This window comes from Culex pipiens, chromosome 3, assembly GCF_016801865.2.
Source record: "Culex pipiens pallens isolate TS chromosome 3, TS_CPP_V2, whole genome shotgun sequence".
NCBI classification, from domain to species: Eukaryota; Metazoa; Arthropoda; class Insecta; order Diptera; family Culicidae; genus Culex; species Culex pipiens.
In genome coordinates this window covers 71,030,384-71,052,923 of record NC_068939.1, presented here as the reverse complement: position 1 = coordinate 71,052,923, position 22,540 = coordinate 71,030,384, and the positions used below count along the sequence as shown (strand labels likewise).

General features: G+C 36.6%; 1 protein-coding gene across 2 annotated transcripts in view; it reads right to left on the bottom strand.

Annotated features, from left to right (window-relative positions):
* Positions 1–6,824: 6,824 nt before the first annotated feature.
* The window catches only part of LOC120419994 (growth hormone secretagogue receptor type 1-like), a 45,842-nt gene continuing 30,126 nt past the window's right edge, over positions 6,825–22,540 (bottom strand). The window contains exons 6-8 of one of the 2 annotated variants that reach the window (XM_039582882.2): positions 15,197–15,306; positions 15,023–15,106; positions 6,825–7,974 (exon numbers count right to left, since the gene is read on the bottom strand). In XM_039582882.2, the coding sequence (XP_039438816.1) occupies positions 7,476–7,974; positions 15,023–15,106; positions 15,197–15,306 (693 nt within the window). In that variant the 3' untranslated portion in view covers positions 6,825–7,475. The remainder of the gene's footprint in view (positions 7,975–15,022; positions 15,107–15,196; positions 15,307–22,540) is intronic. The other variant, XM_039582883.2, reaches the window with a different exon arrangement.

The window sequence follows — 22,540 nt, the reverse complement described above, 5'->3', positions numbered from 1 at the left end:
TCACGAATTTTTACAACGTCATCAGGCGCGTAATAAAAACTATACTGAAAAGTTGATATTTTTAAATTGGGACAAGGGCCTTTAAATCTTGCGACAAGTAAAAATTCAAATAATCATAGACATAGGCCGAAAAATCTGGTGATTGCATAATGCATGAAACACGATGGATTCACAGAAAATCATATTAAAATGCTGGATTTGAAGTTCCAAAAAAACTGGTATAGAACTATTTGCAAAGAAAAAATTAGTTAAATTAAAATAATAACAATGAATCAAATGAGTACATTTCAGCAGAAGTGCATTTTTTTTTCACTAGAAAGAAATAATTTCTTAGACTTATAGATTTTTTTGTTCAAAAAAAGTTTTTTTTAAAGCATTTGCATTAGAATCAGCAGCTTCCTTTATTGTGTTCCATGAAATTGGAAAAAATTAAATCTGTATTTATACGGGAATATGCAATAATGCAGGAATGAGTTCACATCAGAAAATATAGCCAAAAAGTTTCCTTTCTAATCTTTTATTTCAAACCACTAAATTGCTAGCACGACTTCCCAGCTTGTTTTAAGCCGTTTCTCCCTGCAGTCAAAAGATAAATTTTGATACCACCAAAAGCTGGCAGCAACGCTAAACAGACTGTTTTACTCATAAAAGAGTCTGCGAAAATTAATTAAACCGTTCATCCGCAACATAGTCTGGCGGCTGGCTGAAACTAGATGTGTAAAAAACACCCTTTCCCCAACATAATAACTAGCACGGTTAAGAGTAAACAAAGGCGCTGCCCGATGTGAAAATTACGTCTTTCAGCTTTGTCCATGGTATCGCAGTAGCGTTCGCATGTGCCCAACAACTAACACAGCATAATGTCGCCCATTTTTTAAACCCACTTACTACGGGAAACATGATTTAACGGAATTTTTAATAATTTGATAAAGGTTCAAAACTGATCAAATTGTTTTCTGATCACGAAAAAGTGTTATGGCTTTCTTTTTCAATGAACCTTCAACAAATTTCAATAATCATCAAAATATTCAACAAAAAATTTCTCCGTGTACACGCCATTAAGAAGCGTACTCTGCTGAGAATCATGGGTTCTCCTTTATGAGAAGCGATGTGCTTTTCCTTTGTATGAATTTTTAATGCTTGTCCTGAATATGCACGAAACTACCGCAATAAAGGGTGGATCATCACTTTTGCTATGTTAATTACTGGTGCTTTCACAAGCTGGTGACTTGTTTATCAACCGCCATGCTTTAGACGAAGTTGAAGTTAATGCAAAAGCAATGTTGTTGTGGTGTAGTCGTATTTAAATAAATAGATTTTAATTAACCATTGATTTTTGAATATATTTTTACAATGATTTATTTTACATTTAACTTGTAGACTCACTCTTAAAACTCAAAAAAACTGGTCGACTTTTTTTTCGTAAAATATTGCTGCCTCGTTAGGGATATACCAAAATGTTTGTTTCTGATTTTTTTTTTTCAATTTTGTAGAACATTGGTGCACTCTAAAAATTAACCCCGAAAACATACAAAAACTGAATTTTAGATCAAATTTAATGCACTTTTGATCATAATTTCTATCTTGCGAGACCATTTCTCATCATTTTTTTGGCACACGCGATCCAGCATGTGGGTAAAACAATTAGTTTTGGCTTCCTCTCCGAGGAATGCCATATAAAATCACTTGAAAATTGGCCAAAAAATGTCACTGCGATTTCTCGGAAATGGCTGAACGGATTTGGACACTTCCGGTTGCATTCGATCCCTCTTAGCTTCCGATAAGTCGCTATTGAAAATCTTCCCCGTAGCCCTTTCCTGTCAAAAGATATTTACGAAAAACGATTTGCAAAACTAAAATCGAAAAACAAAAAACGATGAAAAATTTTCAAAATTGCTTCATTTTTGCACAACTAGGTAGTCTGGAATGTCCTCCATCCCTGGCTGAAACGGGACAAAAATCCATTGAAATTTGCCAAAGTTACAGCCACTTTAAGAAAACTGTTTGCATTCAGACGCCTCCAAATCGACTAAAACGAGGCCAAAATTAACCAAAATGTCGGCATGTTGCACATTTTTGTAAAGCTCTTTCAAAACCCAATCCACTGAGATACATATCTCGACGAATTATTAAGCTTAGTCGTTAATATCTGCGCTAAACTGGTATTTTTGACGATACCAAGGCATTATCACATGCTGGTTCGCCCATCCGGCTAAAAAACCCAGAACTATTATACTTCACTCGAAAGCATTTTTCATCGTGCTTCGAATGTCATCTTAGGAAATAAAATTCCCTTTGTAAATCGCGTCCAGCATGCAAAGATTCCACCCGACCTCAAATCAGGTCCAGAATAGCCTCTAAAAGCCAAGACAAGTCAAGTCATTTCGGGAAATGACAATATGTAATGTGTTCTTAGATACCTATCCTTGAGCCATCGATCGACTCCGTTAGCGATACACTTTTTACCCTTTCTTAAATTTTCGCTTTAGCTACGGAATGTGAGAGCGGAATGCGAGAGAGGGAGAGAGTTTACGGAAATTATGAATCGTTCGAGCACTGCATAGGGACGTGGCGTTACATCGTGCTGCCACCTGGTTTTTTTAAGCGCAAGAGTGTAAAAGTGCTGAGTCATCGTCTAAAAATAGACGGCGTCCTATCTCGCCCAGCAAAATGAAGTCAATAAAGTAGTCGGTTTCGATGAGAAAAAGTGGAAAACGTGGTCAAAAAATAGCGACGCCATCCCCCTATTAGTTTTTAAGCCTAACAGCATAGGGACGTGGCGTTACATCGTGCTGCCACCTGATTTTTTTAAGCGCAAGAGTGGAAAAGTGCTGAGTCATCGTCTAAAAATAGACGGCGTCCTATCTCGCCCAGCAAAATGAAGTCAATAAAGTAGTCGGTTTCGATGAGAAAAAGTGGAAAACGTGGTCAAAAAATAGCGACGCCATCCCCCTATTAGTTTTTAAGCCTAACAGCATAGGGACGTGGCGTTACATCGTGCTGCCACCTGGTTTTTTTAAGCGCAAGAGTGTAAAAGTGCTGAGTCATCGTCTAAAAATAGACGGCGTCCTATCTCGCCCAGCAAAATGAAGTCAATAAAGTAGTCGGTTTCGATGAGAAAAAGTGGAAAACGTGGTCAAAAAATAGCGACGCCATCCCCCTATTAGTTTTTAAGCCTAACAGCATAGGGACGTGGCGTTACATCGTGCTGCCACCTGGTTTTTTTAAGCGCAAGAGTGGAAAAGTGCTGAGTCATCGTCTAAAAATAGACGGCGTCCTATCTCGCCCAGCAAAATGAAGTCAATAAAGTAGTCGGTTTCGATGAGAAAAAGTGGAAAACGTGGTCAAAAAATAGCGACGCCATCCCCCTATTAGTTTTTAAGCCTAACAGCATAGGGACGTGGCGTTACATCGTGCTGCCACCTGGTTTTTTTAAGCGCAAGAGTGTAAAAGTGCTGAGTCATCGTCTAAAAATAGACGGCGTCCTATCTCGCCCAGCAAAATGAAGTCAATAAAGTAGTCGGTTTCGATGAGAAAAAGTGGAAAACGTGGTCAAAAAATAGCGACGCCATCCCCCTATTAGTTTTTAAGCCTAACAGCATAGGGACGTGGCGTTACATCGTGCTGCCACCTGGTTTTTTTAAGCGCAAGAGTGGAAAAGTGCTGAGTCATCGTCTAAAAATAGACGGCGTCCTATCTCACCCAGCAAAATGAAGTCGATAAAGTAGTCGGTTTCGATGAGAAAAAGTGGAAAACGTGGTCTAAAAATAGCGACGCCATCCCCCTATTAGACAGCTCGCGTGCACTGTTTACATGGTTTTTCGTCGACAGACCGTAGGCCTATTTTACTTTTACCGGTATAGAATATCATTCGATTTAGTAAGTCTATAGACTATATACTTTGTAAAGTAATATTCTTTCTGTCAAAAAGGATCACAAAGTTTTTTCTTTAAATTGTTTTAAAAATCCATTTTAAATCCTTTGCGGTCGTATTAAGTGTCATGGTACCCAAAAAATTAAGCTTTATCATTGTGAACAATAATATTAGCAATTTAGTTGAATTTTAGAACTCAATCAACGAATCGTCTATATATATATATATACAATGTATATTATACATGTACATTCTCAATACACAAATTTTTGTATGAACCGAGAAGAGGAAGCCCCCATTCACCTAGGTGGATTAAGTAACGTTTTGTTCTAGAAAGTTGTGCGAAATTAACTACAACTCATTGTAGAAAACAAAGAAAAAAATTAAAAAATGTTTAGATTGAGTTACACACATTTTTCTAAAACGAGCTGCAAAAAACTTAAAAGAGATCTTTTTTTCTTTTTTTGATATGCATAGAAAACACTTAAAAATTATTCAAAAAAATATTTTTTATATATGAATTGTTTGATAAACTTATCAACTCCAAAACCCTTACGCATTTCATGTTAAATTTATCGTATTTATACTATTTTCACAATCAATTGTTTAAAAAAGTGCGTTTAGGGAGACTTGATCCCTGCATTTTTACAGTCACTGGAATCAGCCTCAAAATTAATTAATTGGGCTGGGTTTTCATACAAAGTTTCCTTTAGTATAGTTGTACATAACTTACTGCAGTTTGAACCTTTTTTCAAAAGTTTTGTAAACAAAAATTTCCAGCTTTTGTAAACATGCTTAATTTTGGTCTAAAAGATAATATTTTAGGCTTTTAAATATTTTACATACTAAACTTGTTATATTTTGAACACAAACATACAGGTTTTATGTGAAATTGCTGTAATTTATAGAAAATTAAAAGTTTGGAAGAATAAAAAACATTTTGCTTAAAATTTCTTCAAAAGGGGGATCAAGTTACCCCTAACATTTTCAAAATGCCGGTTTAAAGTATTTTTTTAAAACGCTTGGCATGATTCGAAGAGTTCTTCTGATGGAATACCCTTATTAGCCACACATAGATGAATGTTTAAGCTTTCAATTCATGTAAAAAGTTTATAGTTTTGTGAGAAATTGAAAGAGTTATGTGCGATACTAAAAAAGGGGATCAAGTCTCCCCACTCTCCCCTACTATCGCCTTACAAACGCTCCAAGTTTCAACTAATTTGGTTACACCAGTTAAAAGATACAGTAAATTATGTAATCAAAAATCTGAAAAGCACGTGTCACAAGTGTGTTTCGAAAGTAAAATTGTACTACGTGTCACAAGTGCGTGCAGAATTCCCAAAAACGAAACTATTGGCACTACGCCCCCCGGGGCATGGCCTTCCTCTAACGTGGGATTTCTGCTCCAGCGCCTCTGACGAGACAGGAGAAACCGGGACCGACGTTTTACTTCACCATCCGATAGAAGCTCAGTGGATAAGGCGGGAATCGAACCCGCGTCTCATAGCATCATCGGGATCGGCAGCCGAAGCCGCTACCCCTGCGCCACGAGACCCATACAAACTTAAATACGCTCAAATCAATGGTTAAATCGACTTAATCAATATATATTCAAAAACAAAAGATTGCAATGCCTTTAGAAAGTATGTGTGTACATAAATTTGTGAAAAACAAGAACAAATTTCCACATTTTCCAACAACATGTATGACGTGTCACAAGTGTGCACGATCATTTTGATGATAAATTGGTCTATGTCACAAGTGAGTATTGCGATATCCGGGAAACGGAAGCGAGTTTCCAAAATTGGTTTAAGGCATCTTGTAGTGTTTGTTAAGTATAGCAAAACGTCATCATTAACTCATTTTCGACCAAAATGGTCTATGTCACAAGATAGCACACAGCTGACGAGATATCGAAAAATGGATCTCGGATTTGTGATCAGAGACCAAAATACCATTTAAGCAAAGTTTCACGAAAAATGTAGCGGGGTCGATTTTTTTATGATTTCGTGTTAGTTGGCGGAGAACTACCCAAGTACTTTTCAGCATTCATTTGTGTACTTATAAGTACATTTTTGCAATTCCGTCGTGAAACTACTTACTTTTCCTGTCATTCTTGAACGAAGCCTACTTTTCTGTACCAAAAATAACTGAATCGAATAGCAACACTTTTTTTTGTTGCCCAATGGGCATTGGGTTAAATTCACTGCGACCACCTGAAAAGGCAACACTTTTCAAAATAAATGCTGAAAAGTTCAACTTTTCAGCACTCAAATGGGTGCTGAAAAATTGAACTTTTCTGCACTTGTTTCGAAAAGTAACACTTTTCAACATTTTTTTGATTTAAACGATTTATTGACAAAATACATGAAATTTTTTGGAATTGCAAAAAATGTTGTATGGAACTCGTTGCAAAACTTGATTCTTTCAGCACTCTTCGTATTTATCCAACTCGGTGAACCTCGTTGGATAAATGTACGACTCGTGCTGAAAAAATCCTCTTTTTGCAACTTGTTGCATAAATTACTAATTTCAGTACTACTTTTCGTTACAGTTTTGGAGTTAGACACTTATATTAAATGCAAAATTCAGTTGACTCTCAGGCTGTCGATCTTCTTGATATCAACATTGCTCCAGCTGTCAATAAATTGCTCAGTCCCTTCAAAAAGCCTAATTTGATTTTTCGTTCTATAATTTGATACCTACCGCTCTCGACGGTCCCTTCAATATCGACAACGAGAGAGTCCACCGTAGTAGTTCATGCAACAAGTTGCAAAACATGGTTTTCAGCACATTTTGTAATTATTCAACTCGATAAACTTCGTTACATAAATTCGTGCCGAAATAATCATCTGTTTGCTTCTTGTTGCATAAACTACTTCGTAACGGACGCTGTTTTAGAATGTCAAGATCAATTCTTTCGAAATGAAACGCTTGCAGTAAGGTTGAAATTTTCACTTTTTAATTTTATTTTCATCTAAACAAATTTTCCGAAGCACAGCTAACGCTTCTTGTGTATAAAGAATCCTTCACCTACAGATTTAACATTTCTTACTCTGTGTAAATAATGTAGTTCATTCCCCTCTCTATTTCACGAACCCGCGCTGGTCAAGTTTTTTCGTTTAGGGCAGCACATCTTCCCCGGTCAGGTGCCACCACAAAAAAAGCTATCATAAAGTTCAATTAGTTTTTTTCTTCCTCTTTCTGCATTGTAGGAAGGAAAAGTTTTTTTTTCCTTCACCTGAACGACACCGATGAGTCCAGTTTGGAAATTTGGCGTGCCATATTCGATTTTCGTATTCCGGATTATTTAGTTGGCTTTCTTTTACATCAGTTCTGATCTACTCACCGAACAAATAACGAACAATCGATGTAAAAGTTTTATTAGCTTGGAGAGAAAAGCATAAGAAATGCACAGACAAACAAAGGTCAAACCGGTTGGTAGGTTTGAATTTGTAAACTTTTTGAAGCTTATTCTTTTAACTTTTTACAAGACAATATTGATAACTCAATTTTAAGCTTACATCTAACGGTAAAACATAACTTTTACAAATGTCACGTTTATTTGTCTGTGAGTAAAACTTTAAGAAGCTGTGTTTTCCTACGTGTACATGTAAACTTTTTGTGCTCTGGAAAATAGCTTTGCAATCGAAGCGAAACCGTATGGAAGAATGTTTACGAGGAAGTTCACAAAGTCTTCGATGAAACCATCTTTGTTTTGTTGGAAAATGAAACAAATAAAACAAAACAAAAAGTCCCTCCCTAAACCGAGTCCTGCTCTTCCTGAGCCATCACCACCATCGACGAGGACGCCGACTGGCCGCCACTTCCCCCGGGACTCCGGGACGATGGCAGAAGCAGCTGAGTCTGTCTCTGGTTGCTGGTGTGCTGTTGTGAGCCGTGGCCCATCATCGATCGGCTCCGCCAGCAGTTGGCTTGGCCCTGTTGGTGGCGACGACGTCAGGGGCGGCTCAACGTCGGATAGTCGCAAAACTCCCTCCCCCAGGAGCTGCTGCTGGGTGGTGGTGCGAGCGTGGGACGGTTCGTCATCGTGTTGCATCGCTTCAGGGCCATCAGCGAACCGGAGCTGCGGAAAATCTCTGCGGAGCGGGAAAATAAGTAAAACATTGCAAAGATTGGTGAGAAAATTGAAGCAATGGAATACAGTGTGGGTTTAATGGCATGTCGTGGAAATTCACTTTGAAGTATGTCGATTGCTTGAACAGTATTTATTCTGAAGAAACAATTTAAAGGCCAGGTTCGGTCATCTTGAAACATTCGCATTTATTTAATTATTTCTGAAAACCAAAACGTTCAAACATTCCACTTGTTTTTACACTATTTAAATAATATAAAAATAAATAAATAAAATATATTAAAATGATCATCATTATCAGTTTTCTTTATAACCTTATCATTACTAAAGTATGATTTAAAGAGGTATATTCCAGTTTCTACTAAACTAAAACAAAATTGCCTTAAGGGGTTACATACAAATATAAAATTTAAAAATTTCGTATTACATTTTTTTTTTCTTCAGCTTAATTTTTAGTGTTGTCTAGCAAGTTGTCTAGCATATCTACAATTCCGGAGTTTTTTTTTTTTTTGAAATGGTCCAATAAACCAAATTTCCAGTTTTAGCTTTTTAGGTGTTTTTGAAACCGCCTTGAGTCAGGGGTATTAAAAAACACCCAAAAAGCAAAAAAAATAAAATTTGGTTTATTGGACCTTTTCAAAAAAAACTCCAGTTTGAACTTAAGTTTGATCAAGAAGCTGTCGGTTTATAGAATATTCTGATTTAAGGGGTTACACAGCATATTTTGAAATTTCATATTTAAAAATAATTAAATCCAATAAAAAGATGATTTCCAATCACTCCTGAAAGTTTCATGTTTGTGTTTCATGATTAAAGCAAGCAACAGAAAATTTAAATATGTATCTTTGCCATGTGCAAAGTGAACTGTCAAACTTTCTGAGCATTTTTCTCGAAACTCAAGGTTGATTTACGGGTGCCGCGATATCCCGAAATTGGATCAACCAAATTGGCTGAAATTTAAGGTGTAGACTCTCAAGACATATCCCGTGTGCATGACAAAACCCGATTTTAAAATTTAGTTTTTTTGAAAAAATGTAAAATATCAAAAACTGAAGATTCGTTATATGGAAAACACAAAAGTATTTTTATCTTTTAGAAAATCATTTTTTTGAAAATCGGATTAGGGCGTCATCCATTAAGTATGTCACGCTATAGGGGGGGAGGGGGTCTAGGCAATTTAGACATTGCATGTTATAAGTATAGGAAAAAAATTAAATTTAATTTTTTATTATTTGAAAAAGTATAATTTAACTTCCTCAAAACAGATTTAAAAATAGTGAAGGTATGTGTTTATATCAACCCTGAACATTTTTGCTAACTTACATTATGTAACCCCATAAAAATGAGCAACAAAAAAGCAAAACAATCCACTTTAGAGCAATTCTAGCATAGCATAGCATTGGTGTCTACCCGTAACTGCTACTTCGTTATTGACCAGGACCCCCAAACATTGCTCCGTGGACCACAGATGAAAAGTAGGAACCAATCATCACCCCTTCACAATTTTCAAAGGTCCCTATCATGCTGATCAATACCGACGCCGGTCACGACCAGAGGTAAGACACGGGGAAGTGGATGGGAATGTTAGTCCGATACTTGAGTGATGGGACCGCCAAATCGACTGCGTCTCCGACGAAGTATCACATGAACTTGAGGGGTTAGTAAGATGGGTATGAGGTCAGGATTCACTGTGGTAGGTGATGCGACCATAAGCAATTTGTTTATCGGTTGAAATTTTAAAAATCTTAGGCAGCCGGCTGCGGAAAGATAGCTGTCTAGGGATTTAAATATAGTATTAATTCGACCGCGATTCTCCAGAAATTCTCCGTCGGCGTGCCTTCCGATCAACGGTGATGTAGGAAGGGCTTCATTTATTGAAATGATTTTCTAGCATAAGCCTTAAAAAATATTCGACGGCGTGCCTTCCAATCATCAATGATATAGAAAGGGCTTAATCCAGCAATACGACTTGCTAATCTCAAAAAAACAGGTACATTTTTATAGAAAACTATAAATAGAGAACAACACAAAAAACTCATCGGGCAACGAACGCGAGTAAAAAAAAAACAATGAAAAAAAGAAGGTAAAAAACAGAACTGCGCGTCCCGAAAAGCCACACTACTGATGCCATTATTTAATTATAATAGCCAATCACCCCATGCACTCGAACAGCGACACAAAAGATACGGAAAATAACACGAAAAAATCAGGACTGCGCGTCCATACAGGCACCGCACTACTCAAACAATCCACTTTAGAGCAATTCTCTACCAAAACCGGAAATGGATTTTATTTGTATTTTTTGATTTGGCTCAAACTTTGTGGGGGCCTTCCCTATGACCAAATATGCTATTTTGTGTCATTGGTTCACCCATACAAGTCTCCATACAATTTTGGCAGCTGTCCATACAAAAATGGTTTGTAAATATTCAAACAGCTGTAACTTTTGAGTGAATTTTCTGATCAATTTGGTGTCTTCGGCAAAGTTGTAGGTATTGTTGAGGACTTTTGAGAAAAAATAGGTACACGGAAAAAAAATTGGAGATTTTTTTATCAACTTTTTTTTTCACTAAAACTCAATTTCCCAAAATTCGATTTTCGAGATTTTTTTACATGTTTTAGGTGACAAAAAACCGCAACTTCTGAGCCATAGAGAAACATGCTCAAAAAATCTTCCGCCGAGTTATGAATTTTTGAAAAAATAGTGATTTTTGGAAAAAATCGAAGTTTTATGCAAAAACAAGTATGACATTACTTTTTAATGCAAAATTGAATAAGCAATCGAAAAGTACCGTAAAACGGGGTGACTTTGATAGCCGGGGTGACTTTGATAGGTTTGAGATTTTTCCGCAAAATGAAGAGTACAAATTAAATACGTACGGAATGGTTTAGAATCAAACTGACCATGGTAGAGAAGTACTCAAAGTACCTCAAGAAGAACTTTTCATAACATTTTGAAAGGTTTAAAAAGTTAGTTAACTATTATTAAGAAAATGTTGATGAAAAGCATAATTTCAAACTCCTCAAAGTGTCATGATTTTATCAATGAACATAATTTTGAATCGGAAAATGGAATACATTTTCGGATTTTTTGGACAATTTTCCACTAGGAGAAGGTAAACTAATTTTGTAAATATTAAATAATATGTGTTTTTGAAACAAAATTTAAAAAAATCTCCAAATTTATAGGCAATTTCAATTGAACAAATTTCATATGAAATGTGAAAACTTGTGATTCGTGCTTCGAATTCAGTTTAAAATGTAATATAAATCGATAATTTTATGAACAACACTAGATTTAACGAATTTCAGGCACAATTCCGACTTTTTAACAACTTTACCTAAAATTTATATGTATTTTGTTAAAAAGCCTTAAAACTTAGTTAACTTAATATAGGGTAATTCTCCGCCAACTCACACAGCAGTTGCCCCGACCCCTCTTCGATTTGCGTGAAACTTTGTCCTAAGGGGTAACTTTTGTCCCTGATCACGAATCCGAGGTCCGTTTTTTGATATCTCGTGACGGAGGGGCGGTACGACCCCTTCCATTTTTGAACATGCGAAAAAAGAGGTGTTTTTCAATAATTTGCAGCCTGAAACGGTGATGAGATAGAAATTTGGTGTCAAAGGGACTTTTATGTAAAATTAGACGCCCGATTTGATGGCGTACTCAGAATTCCGAAAAAACGTATTTTTCATCGAAAAAAACACTAAAAAAGTTTTAAAAATTCTCCCATTTTCCGTTAATCGACTGTAAAAAATTTTGGAACATGTTATTTTATGGGAAATTTAATGTACTTTTCGAATCTACATTGTCCCAGAAGGGTCATTTTTTCATTTAGAACAAAATTTTTCATTTTAAAATTTCGTGTTTTTTCTAACTTTGCAGGGTTATTTTTTAGAGTGTAACAATGTTCTACAAAGTTGTAGAGCAGACAATTACAAAAAAATTGATATACAGACATAAGGGGTTTGCTTATAAACATCACGGATTATCGCGATTTTACGAAAAAAAAGTTTTGAAAAAGTTGGTCGTCATCGATCATGGCCGTTCATAGTCACCCGCGACAAACACGGACGACGAAACGAAGAGAAACGCAAAAAGTAACTTTTTCAAAACTATTTTTCGTAAAATTCTAGTTCTAAATGAAAAAATTACCCTTCTGGGGAAAAGTACATTAAATTTCCCATAAAACGACATGTTCCAAAAAATTTTACAGTCGTGTAACGGAAAATGGGAGAATTTTTAAAACTTTTTTAGTGTTTTTTTCGATGAAAAATACGTTTTTTCGGAATTCTGAGTACGCCATCAAATCGCGCGTCTAATTTTACATAAAAGTCCCTTTGACACCAAATTTCTATCTCATCACCGTTTCAGGCTGCAAATGATTGAAAAACACCTCTTTTTTCGCATGTTCAAAAATGGAAGGGGTCGTACCGCCCCTCCGTCACGAGATATCGAAAAACGGACCTCGGATTCGTGATCAGGGACAAAAGTTGCCCCTTAGGACAAAGTTTCACGCAAATCGAAGAGGGGTCGGGGCAACTTTTCCCGATTTCGTGTGAGTTGGTAGAGAATTACCCAAATGTATTTTATTTGTATTTTTTTTTATTTGGCTCAAACTTTGTGGTGCCTTCCCTATGACCAAATAAGCTTTTTTGTGTCATTGGTTCACCCATACAAGACTCCATAAAATTTTGGCTGCTGTCCATACAAAAATGGTACGTAAATATTCAAAAAGCTGTAATTTTTTAGTTAATTTTCAAATAAATTTGGTGTCTTCAGCAAAGTTGTAGGTATTGTTGAGGACTATTAAGAAAAAAATTGATACACGGAAAACAAATTCGCTGATTTTTTAATTAACTTTTTTTCACAAAAACTCAATTTCCCTTAAACGTATTTTGTTATTTTCGAGATTTTTTGATATGTTTTAGGGTACAAAAACCCGCAAATATGAAACATCCGTGAAATTTTCCAATCTTTTCGAAAACAATATTTTGATTATTTTTAATCAAGACTAACATTTCAAAAGGGCAAAACATACATTTTCATTCCCTTTTCAAATGTTAGTGTTGATTAAAAAAAATCGAAAAGATCGGAAAATTTCACGGATGTTTCATGTTTTAACATTGAAAATTGGACTATTAGTTACTGAGATATCGACATAAGAAAATGGTGGGTTGTTTGGGTGTGCAAGGAAACCTAAATTTTCCTGCCTCCTTTTTTTAGGCCGCTGTTTCTCAGCAACCAGAGGTTTAATCTTCAATGTCTTATAGACAATTTTCTACAAATTTTCTGAACTTTAAAAAAAATATTTTCAGAAATGGTCACTCACGGTCATTTTTTTTTTTAAATCGAAAAACTGCAAATATTTCGCTAAAATCAACCTTTCGTTGGCTATATCTTGAAAACAGAGCCCTTTATCAAAAAATCTGTGAAATACTTTTCGATTGAAAATTTAATTTTACATTTCAAAATTAATTCAAATTTGTTTTTGCATAAAATTTACTTTTATTTGTTCAAAAATCCATTATAAAAAAAATCATAACTCTGAGGCAGATTTGTAACCATACTTCTTTATGGCTTATGCGGATTTTGTCCCCTAAAACATATACAAAAAATCTCGAAAATAAAGAAATACGTATTTTGCGAAATTGAGTTTTTGTAAAAAAAAAGTTGATTAAAAAATCTGCAATTTTTTCCGTGTACCTATTTTTTCTAAATAGTCTTCAATAACACCGACAACTTTGTCCAAGACACTAAATTGATCAGAAAATTCACTCAAAAGTTACAGCTGTTTGAATATTTACGTACCATCTGTATGGACAGCAGCCAAAGTTGTATGGAGACTTGTATGGGTCACCAATGACACAAAATAGCTTCTTTGGTCATAGGAAAGGCCCCCACAACGTTTGAGCCAAATAAAAAATACAAAAAATTAAAATGGTTGAAATCGGCCGATTTCGTAGAGAATTGCTCAAATGTATTTAACATACATTTTTAATAAAACCGGTAGTACCAGAACTGGTGGTGTAATGGTAAACGTGGTTGCCTATCACTCCAGTTGGACTGGGTTCGATCCCAGATGATTTCTTATGCTAACTAGATTGAAAAAAACAGAAAGCTTAGTACAAGAAAGCACAGAGGCATCGACTTGTTCATTTTCAAACAACTTCCGTCCCGAAAAAAATTTACTCTGTAAATGTCGTTTCCAAAACAAATATCCTGCACGTGTCATTGAAACAAGAAAAAGGCAAGTTGGCCGGAAATTGCTCAGAGAAGCCACCGAAAGAAGCCAAACAACAAACAAATCTTATTGTTTCATCCAACATATCACTGCAAAATTGATGAACCCCGGAAGATAGTCCCAGCAGCAGTGTCCACCCAACCATACAAAGACTCAAACAGATTTTGGATGGCAAGAAGAAGCATCTCGTCGATGTCATGCTAACTTGTCGTACGTGCGTTTTGGGGTAAATTGAGTTGAGAACACAATTTTGTGCAACTCACAATGTTATACCTTGTGACCTTCACAGATTCCCAAATTCCGATTAGTCTTGCCGTGCTGTCTTGACACACCCTGAAAATTGATGTAAGTGCGACAACTGGCCAAAGGGATTTTAGGTCAGAACGCGTTTGACACACATACAAGCTCGACTACCATAAACAATTGTATTACAACTCGGGACCTCGGCCACCAAATCCAACCAAACTTCGGGAAAAAGCACATTATAGTCAACCAAACAAAACGTGTTTGTTATTGTTTACATTGCGTGCTCTGGTTTTTGTTTATTCAAGGACAAATGTTAAAACTCGTTTTTCTCGAAACGTCAAAAAGCGACAAACGACAAGATAGCACGACAGCGTCGATCTCACATTAGTTTACACTCAACCTCCGGTGTTTGGTCACGTTTTCGTTCGACACTTTTTTAGTGTGTACCCCGTTGGTTTGACAAAGTCAAACAAAAAAGTGACGAACTGTCATTTTTTACACGAAACTCACAGTTGGTGTCAAACCATCGGGGTTTCAGTGTACTTACATAAATCATACCGACCGGTTTGTGTTCCACCGCTGAACGGCTCCTGGTACAGTCGACTCTGCCGGGTACGATTAAACATCTCTATCACAGCTTTTCTGCAAAAGTTAGAAGAAGAAAAAAAGTCCCGGAAAATTATATTGCCAATTCATATTCAAATAGAAGTTGTGCGGGGTGAGGCGACGAACCTGAAGTTTTGTCCACTGATGCAGTACAGCACAAAGTTGATGCCAAAGTTGGTGATGAAAAACAGGTAGCAATAGTACTGGACCAGCACGGTCAGGTTGGACGGTTCCGTCTGGAGGGGTGGGAAAAATTTAAGTAATATAAAGGAAACATGAGTGAGAGAAATGTTATATGAATCACTCAACTGTCAGATGAAGTTTTTAACCATATTTTTGGTAACCTATAAAAATCATCTTGGTTGATGTCAAGCTTTTTCCGGATAGAAACATTAAAAAAGGGCTACAAATTCAACATCATTTGAAAATCCCTCAACAACCACATGATTCGAGTGCGTCAAGTCCCTTAATAAAGTGAAGGTATCTCTGCATCCCCTGGAGGAATTCTCCAAACAATGTCCAAAGTGGTGCAAAGAGCTTTGCCGGAAGCTGTTGTTGTGGTGAGAGTGGGACGAACAAGAAATGCACACTTTTATTCATTCCGACACATTACGTTGCATGTTTGCTGTGAGCAACACGGAAAACTGATTGTACACCAGAAAAAGGGGGGAGAAAAAGCGTTCACTCTGAGTGAGCACGGAAAATAAATGGACGCATAAATTTCCCCATTTCCATCTTGGTTTTCAAAACACTCCCGCGGGACTCCACGAGGGACTGACGGACGGATGGATATTCCGGCAGCTAGCAACACAAAAAGTGCGCTTCTCGTGGACGTCCAGGAAGCAACAACAACAACCTGCAAAGCTCAGTCAGAAACCACGGATGATAAATGAATGCCAACAACAACGGGGGCGCATAACTTACAGCAGGGCCAGACCGACGTGATTGTTGAACCGGAAATGAGCAAAAAGTGCAAATTGTATGCAAGCATATAACAAGCTTGCCCGGAAGTCCACGTAACAGGTACATTTGCCGCGCCGGTTAACTGTAGGGCAGCAGTGGTCATTAGCACAGATTCTTAAAAGGGCATTATCGCCGCTGATGGGGCAAGGCATCTAGTTACGGCATTTACCTTAACCCTCTACAGGCCAAATTTTTTTTCGAAATTTTTATTAATTTCGTGACCTCCTAACATCTTGAGCAACTTTTGCTCTACGAAAAACTTCACTTCTCATGTTTTTGTTTTATTTTTCTTGTTTCTTTTTTAATATTTTAATTTGCATTTATCTTGTTTAGTTTTTGTTTGTTTTTGATAGTATTTGGCTTACACTACCACCTCCTATCATTTCCTTTTGCCTGTCTAGTATTTGACGTAGGACTACGTCTTACTCGAAGGTACTAGGGTGCCATTCCAACAAATCCGTCAAACGCTACTGCGTCAACGCTTATAACTTCCTTCCCTCAAATCAGGGGATTAAAACTCGTCTGAAAAACCTGTATAATTTTCTCCTTCAAAACGGTGGCGCCGCGTGGTGGTAGCTGCCCTGTTTATTACATTGTGAAATTATCAACCCTCTGGCACCACTGTAAATGGCTAGAACGTTTGACAGTCACCAAAACCTCGAAGAGCCCACCAAGTAGTATTAGTGAAGAGCCCACGTTGGCTCTTCACTAATACTTCTGCGTGGGCTCTGTGAGTGTAGCAGTATTGGTGTTGTCTGTTTGTTTACACCAAATCTTCAAGAAACATCACTTTTTGTGTGTGCAAATCTGTTACGAAAAAAGGTGAGAACTGTTGCTTCCGTGGTTGCTTCCGATTGACCGGGTAGATTTGCCGGGTAGTACTAGACCGGGGACTGGCCAAGTTCCGCTGTTGATCCTTCCGAACAACTCGCTGCGGCAGGGATTAACCGGCCAAGTGCAGAAACATCCGTGAATCCGGTGATTGTGGCGGTGCTGGTCGTTGCGAGCATCCTTCGATAACCTTCTCCGAGGACTGGCCCACTCCCGCCGTCGACTCGCACAGGGAATTGAAGGAATCGCGTGCTTGTGTAGAATCCGACTTTTTGTGGACTCACAAGAAGTTCATCGCGAAGTGAACAAATCTGAACTTTGAACTTGCAAAACCGTCTTCATCGCCAATTCAAGGGGAATTAATCCATAGTCTCTGACGGATAGGGTACTTCGGGAACTTGTGATTGGAAATCCGTCTCGTGTCGTTATTTTTTCATGGAAATCATTTCAACATCAAACTACACTTAAAAGTTCCGCATGTTTTTAACGAAAGCGCCAAAAATATTCGTAATTACCTTTTGCCTCTTGGTGGCGCTTTCTATTAATATGTATGTGGTCGATGTTTGCGGACGTGCACGCAGAACATAGAACCGTGAGAACTAGCGAAAATGCTTCACTTTCTTCTGATACAAGAAGTTGCCATATTGAAATTGCTTGAAGCTTCATACCCGTGCTCAAATCGAATCGGCACGATTTTGGTGAGGGCACCAAACTCTTCGGAGTTGCCCTCACCTACCGTCCCTCGCCCAACCCGGGAAGAGTCGGTAAAATGCCCTTAAGGAACAAATTCTGGTCTTCGAGGGGCGAAAAGTTTCATTGACATGCAACTTCTAGATGATTTTTTAATGACCGCCCCATATTTCTGCCACAATATTTCGCAGGGACTCCGCCAGTTCCAGCTTCATTGCAATCATTGTTTGCATCAGGACACTATGACGAGGAATTAGCCAGTTTTGATTTTATATTTATTTATTTTTTCACTGGGCCTATACCCCCAATTTTTGTTTGGTACGGATCTTCCCAGTCAACTCACTCGGAATTCATTTTGAATCGTTTATGAATTCCATTTCCGGTACGTAAACGGAACCGGTTGTTGCGTTTGAAATGGAATTCGTAAACGATTCGAATTAAATTCCGTTTCAGGATTAGTTACTTTGCAGAATTCGTTTATTGGGTTAATAAGGGTTTGTAAGTTCTGTCGTTCTTGTTCCGTAAATCTATTTTAAGAATTTTGCTAATTCTTCAAAATTAACCCTCTGCTGCCCAATTTTTTTTCGATTTTTTCTATTTTTCCCGTGTTTTTTGAGCAACTTATGTTCTACGAAAAACTTGACTTCTCCTGTTTTATATTTTTCTTGTTTTATTTTTTGTATTTTAATTTGCTTTTATCTTGTTCAGTTTATGTATTTTTTAATGAGTATTTGGCCTATTCGATCACCTCCTAACATGACATTTTTCCTACAGAGACTTTTCCAACATTTTCTGCTATAAAATGGCACCATCATCATTTAACTTGTAACAAAATGCGTAGAGGCATAGTCTGGGACACTAGAAAAATTACTGCATACTTCTTTTTACTTAAAATATAGGAAATGTTAGTAAAAAACACAGTCAAAGTTGACCCCTAAAAAATTACATTTTTAAAAACATTGGCAAAGTCACATAAAACAAGTAAAACTTCCAACCCATAAATTTTCTAAAATTTTAAGAGTTCTTCTTTCCAATGTTTTTTAAAGATCGAAAATTGGTTGAAAAATGGATTTTTGGCGATTTTTGAAATCGAAGCCCGTCTAAAGGCGGGGTTGGGTTGTGCAGGGTTAAGATATGGAAAACCCTATGTCCACTTATCGAAGCTCTACGTAGACCTACGCCATTCCGGTTATGTCTGTGACTTTGACTTTTTCATGTTCACTTTTTCAATTTTTTGCTTGTTTTTCATATGTTCTACTTTATAGAATGAAACCATTATCAATCATATTGTAAAAAATGCTCAGAGGTATAGTCTGGTACAATACAAAAATTGCAGCATACCTATTTTCACATACTACAGAGGAAATGTTAATAACAAACACAGTCATAGTTGACCCCAGAAAAAGGACATTTTTAAAAACTTTGGCAAGTCACATAAAAAAGTCAAACTTACAATGTTCCTAAAATTTAAGAGTTCTTCTTTCCCATGCATTTTAAAGATCAAAAATTTTGATCGAAGACCGTGCACAGAAAAAAATCAATTCTGGTTATCGTGAATTAAGTTCACGAAAATTTAATTCATGATTTCGAGATTTCTTTTCCGTGTGACACATTGTTCGACCTGCTTGCAGTTTGGACATGGTGGAAGGAACTGTTTCATCAAGAGTCGTTGTGCAACCTGCGGAGGTGAGCACAAAACTCAAGCTTGCAACGCAATCAACGAGAACATCGAGACCAAATGCTTCAATTGCGATTGTGACCATTCGACGAAGAATCGGAGCTGCCCAAAACGAGTTAAGTTTGTGAACATTCAGCAGCAAGCGACGACGACGGCCAATCAAATCGTCGCAAAACACCACAAGAATTCACGGAGGTTCATGCAGTGACAAAAAGTTGCAGAGAATACAACAACTACAGGTTTCAGTGAGCAACCGATGGACCGCCAGCCAGGATCAACGGATGAAGGCAGTAGTGACCTGTTTTCTCCACAACTCTGCGTTGTTACTAAACTAAGAATGTGTTCCTAAGTGTCCACGTGGTTTATGGAAAGCCCACAATCGGCCCCGTATAAATATTTTAAAATTTTCCCCTTCCCCTCGAATTCAGCCTGCGCAGAAATTTTGTTGGTCAATGTAAGCTGCTGTGAGTCTTGTGAAGCAATTGAAGAATTCGACGACGTTTTTTCCGCTAGGTTCGCTGTTGTTCCAGCGGTGTTCGGAATGACAGCCCCCATACATTTTTAGCAGTTTTTAGGGAAAAATCGCGTTTATAATGAAAAATCAAGCATTTTCAGAAAAGTGGGGTATTGCAAAGTGTGGCAATTTCGCTAACGAGCATAATGCGTGGTGATTTGTAGTGATTAAGGTGAAGCCGTTGATCATTTTCGAAGAAAATTGATCATCACTCTAAAATGCTCTGTATTGAATTCAATTTAACGAATTTCTGCACCAAAATGAATCAGCATGTGCCGGTTGTTGCCTTCTTGAAGCCACTGAAAGAATTTTTGGTCTAAATCAAATGTGTTTCAAAATTTATATAATTTTGTTAAACAAACATTGACGTCCTAGTTGGCAATCATTGATTAATGACGATTTCCATAACTTTGCAAGGAATGGGATAATCGTTACCAAAAGGAATCAGCATGTGTAGGGCACTATTCTAAACAACTTGTAGAAGGAATTTTGTCAAAATATTGATAACGACGCAAAATTTATATCTTTGAACGAAAAATCATGGCAATGATGGAAGTCTTCACGTTAATTGTGACTGGTATTTTATTTAGGCGATTTTTCTAAAAAGATGATCGATATTTTGGATAACTAGAGTTAAATGTTGCAAAAGTTGAAAGTAATGCTCAAATGTAATGTAAAAGTGTTTAAACAATACTTTTCTTCCTGTTTGACCAAAATATTGACCTTAAAAATGCTTTTTGGTGATTTTTTGTAAATTTTTGGAAAAATTCGAATAACTGGCCATTTTCTTACAAAATTATTGTAATTATGCTGTAACTATGACTCTAATAATTTGATCTTTCAATAATACACACATAAGGTGCATTATCAATCAATTATAACAATTTTTCAAAAGAGCTTTTTGGTTAATTTGAGGGAAAAATCATGAAAAATTAACTCAGTCCCTATGATTTATGCATCATTCGATTCGTTTATGCGATTGCCACACTTTACAACAACTTTCATCGACGTTAAAACATATTTGAATGAATTAAAAATCAAAAACTTCTAAAATTTGAATATTTCCAAGCACGCTGTCATTACAAACATCGTCGCGTAGTGCTTCTACTTGCCACCAGGATGCGTGTACGTTTTTGTCGAATCACTCAATCTAATTGAAGAATTCGACGACGTTTTTTCCGCTAGGTTCGCTGTTGTTCCAGCGGTGTTCGGAATGACAGCCCCCATACAGTTTGAGCAGTTTTTAGGAAAAAATCGCGTTTATGATGAAAAATCAAGCATTTTCAGAAAAGTGGGGTATTGCAAAGTGTGGCAATTTCGCTAACGATCATAATGCGTGGTGATTTGTAGTGATTAATTGTGACTGGTATTTTATTTAAACGATTTTTCTAAAAAGATGATCGATATTTTTGATAACTTGAGTTAAATGTTGCAAAAGTTAAAAGTAATGATGAAATGTTATGTAAAAGTGTTTAAACTTTACTTTTCTTCCCTTTTGACCAAAATATTGACCTTAAAAATGCATTTTGGTTATTTTTTGGAATTTTTTGTAAAAAATCGAATAACTGGCAATTTTTTGAGAAAATTATTGTAATTATGCTGTAATATGACTCTAATAGTTTGTTCTATCAATAATACACACATAAGGAGCATTATCAATCAAATAAATCATATTTAAATCAATTTTTCAAAAGATCTTTTTGGTAAATTTGAGGAAAAAACATGAAAAATTAACTCAGCCCCTATGATTTATACATCATTCGATTCGTTTATGCGATTGCCACACTTTACAATAACTTTCATCGACGTTAAAAAATATTTTAAGGAAATAAATATCAAAAACTGCAAAAAAAATAATATTTCCAAGCACGCTGTCATTCCGAACATCGTTGCGTAGTGCTTCTACTCGCCACCAGGATGCGTGCACGTTTCTGTCGAATCTCTCAATTCGCGATTAAAAGCTCAAAAATTCCGACAGATGGCGCAAAGCATCGAAGAATGACGATTCAAATTTTCGCTGTTCGGTTACATAGGAATGCAAACTTAAAATTGATTTTACAGCTCTTAGAACAACTTTTGAGAAAAAATTCAAGCAGTACGAGTGTAAACTTTTTGCCCTCTATCAATTAACGCAATAAAAAAAATTTTGAAAAAAAATAATTTTGAAAAAATAATATTGTTTAAAATGATAGAGCATCAAAAGTTAACAAAGTATCAGCTTGAATTTTTGCTCAAAAGTTGTTTTGAACGCTGGAATTTAACAAATCAGAATTCGCATACATAACCTCAAAGGGCGGAAATTTCAATCGACATTCTTCGCTCTGTTCTGCTACTCAACACTAGGTGTCGCATGTCGTTTGGCTCTTGAACGGCAATCGTTCCTTCTGCCAAAAAGCTTTCAGTCCGACAATTGAGTGATTTTTCATTACCAGCTTTTGCCCGTTAAGTTCACTCACTCACTCGCAATAAACATGTACAACTTAGCTGCAAAAAAAAATATCAAACGCAGATAGTGCAATAGATGAATAAAATTTTATTTCACGAGGACATTTTCCATGAAGTGAGGCCAGTGTAACCATGCGCAATTTCCTTACCAGGTAGCAGAAGCCAAACCACACAAGCATGGTTGCGAGCTTGAATCACTTGCGCAACAAGCAAACTATCTTTTTTAAAAAGCTGGTGTGAAGTTGGTTCTAATTATTGAGAGGCATTATCACATCATGATTCAAAATAGCTCTCAAAAATTTATTTTACAAATTTTACAAAAGTATGCATTTTTTTCATTAAAAAATTA